This window comes from Zea mays, chromosome 4 (assembly GCF_902167145.1).
Source record: "Zea mays cultivar B73 chromosome 4, Zm-B73-REFERENCE-NAM-5.0, whole genome shotgun sequence".
NCBI lineage: Eukaryota > Viridiplantae > Streptophyta > Magnoliopsida > Poales > Poaceae > Zea > Zea mays.
This window is the reverse complement of record NC_050099.1, coordinates 4,057,727-4,065,000: the sequence shown is the minus strand read 5'-3', so window position 1 is coordinate 4,065,000 and position 7,274 is coordinate 4,057,727. Positions and strand designations below refer to the sequence as shown.

Genomic DNA, 7,274 nt, shown 5'->3' with positions numbered 1-7,274 from the left:
CCGCTTTCGTTCGTGCCTCGAGGGCCGCACCGCTGCTTGCTCTTTGGGGGCGCTCCTGTCAGTTGTGTCTCGAGGGACTGCCACCGCCGCTAGCACCTTGGGTGCGCTGCCATCGCGCGCTCCTTCGGGGAGATGCTGCCACCACTCGCCCCTCCTGGGGCCGTTGCAGATGCTCGCGCCTCAGGGTGTGGGGGGGGCAGTCACCGTCGTCACCGCTAAAAACTTAATCCCTGGCGATCTAGGGCTGTGTTTATAGACGCTCGGGCCAAATTTGTTTGAGGTGGTACGGTTGAACCAGATGGTAGCATTGAGCTATATAAGCTATATATATGCTTTGCATCTCATGCTAGATTTTTTGATTGTTGCATTTAAATGGACTTTGAAATTTAAATTTTATTTGAATTTGGTTTGAAATAGGAAAAATAAAATAAAATAAAATAAAAATAAAAAAGAAAGAAAGTAGTGGTAGAGTGTAGAAGCCCTTGTGACGACAAGGAGCCTTCGGGAGAGGCTGCAATCGCAGGACCACTTGTGTGTGGTGAAGGCCTTGGGCTATCTATGGAGTTAAACTGATCGAGAGCTTTTCCCTAGCGTGGGTATTCCCATGTGTAGGGTTCTAACGGGAATTAGAGTGAAACTTGCATGCTTCTTGATACCTCGATAAAAATACTGACACATCAATGAAACTTGCATGCTTCTTTATACCTCGGTAAAAATACTGACATGTCAATAAAAGTTTATATTTCTATTGTATTTAAATTTTCGCTTTTTGTATCGCGTTATCTTGGTTATGTGTTTCATCTTGAGTAAAATGCAATAGCGGTCCTCGAACTTGACATGTTGTATCACTTAGGCCATCGAACTCAAAAAACTAGAAAGATGGGTCCTGTAAGTCTGTAACTTGGTTGGCCCTTGCTAAACGGTCCAAATATGAGTTGCTCAAACAGGATGACGAGGTAGCATGCAACATTGGAACACATTAATGAAAGTTTAAGGAACCAAATGACATAACATAAAGTTTAGGGATCTAGCTCCACTTGTATATGGCCCAATTCAATAAGGAAGCCAAGATGGTGTGTAGAGATTGCATGAGGCTTTAGCTCCATATTGCTCATCTAGGTAGGAGAGAACCATCTTATATGTGGGGGTGTTCACTACTCTTCACATGAGGCAAACAAAGAACTATGGAGGCTGCCACATGCGCGCGCTCGCTTGCGTTTCACGCTATTTATCAATTGACTTGTGACTTGCGACGATGCGTGATCGTGTCGTGACGTGTTGACAACAACAACTTATTTTTGTCTTTTTTTGTTTATTTGGTTATCAAATACCACACCTAGACTACAACATCAACCAGGAGTAATGGGCGCGCACGTTACGTGCGAGATCACCGAGCGGTTGCACGTAGAGAGATTCCAGGGGGCGGTTACTGGAATTTAGCTGATCGAACACGTCAAGTTGTTGCGACCCTCAATAAAAGGGGGAGGTCCTTCAGCCGGAGGGCTGACGAAATACAGCAACCGACTCGTCTTTTCATTCTCATCTCTCTGTGCCTTCGCTTCTCTGCCATGTCATCCCTTCGTCTACCGGATGAAGGGAGAGTGGTGCCTTTGAACCAACGCCGACGTTTTGACGACCTGCACGGGTGCCAGCGAATCAGGTTTCTGGAAAGTGCTTCGCGCACGTCCGCTCGGGGTCCTCACCATTACTCGCGGAAATCACTATAAGTAAATATGCATTTTTCAGTTTATTGCAATGACGGTCTTATGGTTAGATCCGTTGTCAATTCTTCTTTTATGCATTAATCTTGTTGAGTTAGTTCAGATCTATTCTGTTCTAATGTCAAAGATACTATCTGACAGTATATCTGTGTTTTATGATTTATGTTGCATTATCAAATTAATCTTAGCCCCTAATAATTTTATAACATTTAAGTGACACATCCTGTCAAGTTCCGCAACCCAATTGACTGGTTACATGTGTTCTAGTCGTTAACCTTCCTTCGCTGCGTGTCTAGGTATCTCGTATGGTGTCGTGACGGATGCCATGACGCTGTCGTCGTCCACAACCACACGGTAGGAAAGGAATCCATCGCGTCGCTCCCTGCCTGCACTCATTCGGAGCATCGGCACACGTAGCATTGGACACGGACCGGCAGCATCAGATGCACACGGACGACGTGTACGTTTGGAATTTAAGTAATTTTTTTAGTGGAAGAATTATATCACCCACCACCTGCTGTTGGATCGAGCGTGTGCGTGTCGGTGTCTGTGTCTCATCATCGCCGTCGTCATCTGTTTAATACTACTAGTCACATGGGCATTTGCTGTAGCTTTCTGGCATCGCTACTACCAGACAGAGAGGACAGGGGAGGTCAGACTCAGAAACGCTCGCTCACGACGGCAGCAGCCATGGCAGCATCGTGCGGCGGCCGCGTGGTGGTCTTCCCGTTCCCGTTCCAGGGCCACTTCAACCCGGTGATGCGCCTGGCCCGCGCGCTGCACGCCCGGGGCGTCGGGATCACCGTGTTCCACACCGCCGGCGCGCGGGCGCCGGACCCGGCCGACTACCCCGCCGACTACCGCTTCGTGCCCGTGCCCGTGGAGGTGGCCCCGGAGCTGATGGCGTCCGAGGACATCGCCGCCATCGTCACGGCGCTCAACGCCGCCTGCGAGGCGCCCTTCCGGGACCGCCTCTCGGCGCTGCTCTCCGCCGCCGACGGCGAGGCGGGGGAGGCGGGGGGCCGCGTCCGCTGCGTCCTCACCGACGTCAGCTGGGACGCCGTGCTGTCGGCGGCCCGCGGCCTCGGCGTGCCCGCGCTCGGCGTCATGACGGCCAGCGCCGCCACGTTCCGCGTCTACATGGCGTACCGCACCTTGGTCGACAAGGGATACCTGCCGGTGAGAGGTGAGTCCGTCCAAGTCGATTTCGTCGGCGGCGGCGAGGTTAGAGTTAGATTAGATCTGCCTACTTGCTTATACATAATGGTTTGGATTGGATGCGTGAATCGATCTAATCAAATCAGAGGAGCGCAAGGACGACGCGGTCGCCGAGCTACCCCCGTACCGCGTGAAGGACCTGCTGCGGCACGAGACGTGCGACCTGGAGGAGTTCGCGGACCTGCTGGGCCGCGTGGTCGCGGCGGCGCGGCTGTCCTCGGGGCTCATCTTCCACACGTTCCCCTTCATCGAGGCCGGCACGCTGGGCGAGATCCGGGACGACATGTCGGTGCCGGTGTACGCCGTGGCGCCGCTCAACAAGCTGGTGCCGGCGGCCACGGCCAGCCTGCACGGCGAGGTGCAGGCGGACCGGGGCTGCCTGCGCTGGCTGGACGCGCAGCGGGCGCGCTCCGTGCTGTACGTGAGCTTCGGGAGCATGGCGGCCATGGACCCGCACGAGTTCGTGGAGCTGGCGTGGGGGCTGGCCGACGCCGGCCGCCCCTTCGTGTGGGTGGTCCGGCCCAACCTCATCCGCGGCTTCGAGTCGGGCGCGCTGCCCGACGGCGTGGAGGACCGGGTGCGCGGCCGCGGCGTCGTCGTCAGCTGGGCGCCGCAGGAGGAGGTGCTCGCGCACCCGGCCGTGGGCGGCTTCTTCACCCACTGCGGCTGGAACTCCACCGTGGAGGCCGTGTCGGAGGGCGTGCCCATGATCTGCCACCCGCGCCACGGGGACCAGTACGGCAACGCGAGGTACGTGTGCCACGTCTGGAAGGTGGGCACGGAGGTCGCCGGGGACCAGCTGGAGAGAGGGGAGATCAAGGCCGCCATCGACAGGCTCATGGGCGGCAGCGAGGAAGGGGAGGGCATCAGGAAGAGGATGAACGAGCTCAAGATCGCTGCGGACAAGGGCATCGATGAATCTGCTGGGTCGGATTTAACTAATTTGGTTCATCTCATAAACTCCTACTGATCGATCCTTGTATTGGGTACCATGTTCCGGATGATGAGTTGGAATAAATCAAAACTTGTGTTCCAGTCGATCTACGCTTCTCATCATTCATCATCATCAATGGACAACAAAACCTACAGCTACAGGGTTTAGAACATTAACAGACTTGTTTTCGAGCTTCCTCAGGATTCAACCCAGTTGTGCTAGAGCATCGTCTCTAACAGATTATGGATGTTCTCCTGATATTAGTAACAGATTATGGATGTTCTCCTGATATTAGCACTGTAGCTTATTGATCGAGCTGCAAATTAAGATCTGTATAAAAACAAGCCTCTATTCTCAAATATTTATTGCCCGCTAGTTCATTTTTGACTAAAGGCGAAGTATCATGTGCACACCACCCATCGGTGCACATTGTTGGGCGGAGGACGAACCTAACTAGCACACAGGACCGTGGGTGAAGATGCATTCGACTCTTCGAACGCCTGTAACGGAAGATAAAGTCAAGCAGAGTGGGTGATGAGGCATTCGACACTTCGAACGCCTGTAACGAAAGATAAAGTCAAGCGGAGGCCCTGAGACACTCGACACCGGCCAATGCCTTCGCCATGGCACCGCCACCGCAACTCGCGCCATACATCCGTCAGGGGAGAGCGAAGGGCGTCGAATCGCGAAGGCTTCGAAGATGGTCGCGAATGCTACGAGGCGACCAGCCCGTCGTTGGTCCACCAGAGGACGCTTTGAAAGGCCCACCTGTCATTGTAATGTATGGGTCTATTATTTAGTATGCGCCGCCTTCAGGAAGTAGGGTGTTACGCATTCTAGCGGCCCGAACCTGTATAAATCCTCGTGTAAGTCCGACGTGCTCCCACACGTACCATCAAGTCGCAATTAACAGCGCCGTCCTACCCAAAAGCATCACGTGGGTAACATCGTGGTGCGTGGTCGGGTCACAAACACCGACAGATGCCACGTGGGCCTTAGGGCCCTGGCTTCCAGGATCGTGCGTCTAGGTTTTTTCTGGCCTAGAATTGTTAGCGATGCCCAAAACACTACTTAGAGCTGCGAAGCCTGCCAGATGTTTGCTCCAAACAAAGGGGAGCCTTCACATAAATCCAAATTGAACGCCCCACATGGCCATTACAACGATGGGGCATAGACATCGCCGGTCCTCTCCCAACAGCTCAAGGAAACCTTGAGTATGGATTCGTCGCAGTCAAATACTTCACAAGGTGGGCAGGGGTAAAGGCAGTCTCCGTCATAACGTCGAACGCAACACAAAAAATTTTCTTGCAAAATATCATATGCAGATTCGGCGTCCCCTCCGAGATAACCGTAAATAACGACAAATAGTTCGACATGCAGCAGTTTTGGGAATTCTGTGCATTAGTTGGCACCAAGGTTAACTTCGCCTCCGTATACCACCCCAATCCAATGGTGCAGTAGAAAGAGCGAATGAAAAAAAATCTTCACAGCAGTCAAGAAGAGGCTACATGATGACATGAAGAGTAAATGGCCCGATCAACTGCCCCAAGTCATATGGGGCCTAAATACAACAGAAACTAGGTGCACATGATTCACACCCTTCAAGCTGATGTACGGTGCTGTGAGGTAATGACGCCACAAGAATTAAAATTCAAGTCTCCAAGAGTAGAAAGCAACTCAGCACTGGAAAAGGACGAGCCCGCGACCAAGGATTTACTCGAAGACTACATGGCCGAAGCCCTTAGCACAATTGCAAGATACCAAGAAGCAACCAAGGCATGGAGAGACAAGTCTGTCAAAACCAAAGAATTCGATGAAGGCGACCTAGTCCTCACATGGTCACCTCGGACGCAAGCAAGAGGCAAGCTCGAACCAAAATGGGAGGGGACGTACATCATCTCCAAGAAGACTTCAATGTACGCCTACAGGCTAACCAGCCAAACATGTGTATAATTAATTGGACCACAACTAGAGTGTGGACGACCTACATAAGTTATATGTGTAAAAGTGACTTCGGTTGTGAGGACCCTCAAATGCCCATGTAATATTTAAAATATTCAACATTTGGGCCCGTACTCTTTTCCTCACGAAAGCGGTGATGTTTTTAATGAAATAGAGCCTTGTAACAAAGCAGTGAAAATCTCCCTACTCATGCGCCACAGCCGAAACGGCTCGCTTGAGCCCAACATTCGGCCACAAAATGTCACTGCCGCAACAAGTAAAACCTCGCTAGCAATATGCGACATACACCTAAGAGTGCGAAGAAGCCTAAGGACATAGCTAGATTAAGATAAAATCTTAAAGAAGACACCTAAGGATGCGAAGACGCATAAGGGCGCAGCCAGATGGAAATAAAATCTTGGCGAAGACACTAGATTAAGATAAAATCTTAGAGAAGACACCTAAGGATGCGAAGACGCATAAGGGCACAACCAGATGAAAATAAAATCTTGGCGAAGACACCTAAGGGTGCGAAGACATCTCAGGCAGATTAAAATAAAATCTTGGTGAAGACACCTAAGGGTGTGAAGACGCCTAAGGGCGCAGCCAGATTAAAATAAAATCTTAGCGAAGACACTTAAGGACGCGAAGACGCCTATGGGTGCAGCCAAAAGGCCGAAGGGGATAGAAAAACCTAGATTTTAACAAAAATAGACCTAGCTATGGCCTAGCATTCGTCCCCAATCAACAAAGGGGGAGAGGGCAGCGTTTCATGCCCATTTTTTGCCGATAGGAGACAACTGCTAGAAAAGCATGCGTTGCGCAAAATAAGTAATGTGCATTACAATAACTAAGTCCACAACGTTGGCGAAGCCATTATTACATGTCTACAACACAACACACAGTCAAGGACTAGGGGGCTCTTCTTTCGAGATATGTCTGCGCTCCCTAAAATTAAATAGCATAATCTCAAGCTCTCGACGCTCACCAAAAAGTCCGAGGACGGACTCGCTAACAAGATTTAAAGCGTGGTCTCCGCTCAAAGCTCTTGCCAAAACAGCATGCCAAGGTCTACCTCACTGAGTTCGCTAGCATTAATGCTCAACTCCCTACCCGAGACGGGATCAACTAAGTCTAAATATTCTCGACGTCGACCACCACTTTGTCTATGGGTCGCAGGACCGGCACATATGTTCAGCCTGTGAAGCCTCCTTCGTTTCGATGTGCCGGTGCAGGTCGATGGACCAGCACCGTCAGCCAGCAAAGAACCTCTTCCCTCAGGCTCACCATTACAAGGGCGCCGCGACCCCTCGGACACTCTACCCATAGGAGGCCCTCCGACTACTCCAGAAGAATCTAACGTTGCGATATCCATCGCAACAAAAAAGTCTAAGTCCTATTTAGACGACTCCTCATTCATCTCCGCAAAAAACCTAAGTCTCCCTCATCAATTGCGATTC

The 7,274-nt window shown here is 51.3% G+C and overlaps 1 protein-coding gene across 1 annotated transcript; it reads left to right on the top strand.

The window, feature by feature from the left end:
- Positions 1-2,163: 2,163 nt before the first annotated feature.
- On the top strand, positions 2,164-3,973 carry LOC100277344 (benzoxazinone synthesis 8). Its single transcript, NM_001150937.2, has 3 exons — positions 2,164-2,181; positions 2,333-2,907; positions 3,026-3,973. The coding sequence occupies exons 1-3, from the start codon at positions 2,165-2,167 to the stop codon at positions 3,907-3,909; spliced, it is 1,476 nt and encodes a 491-aa protein (NP_001144409.2). The 5' UTR covers position 2,164; the 3' UTR covers positions 3,910-3,973.
- The last annotated feature ends 3,301 nt before the right edge of the window (positions 3,974-7,274 follow it).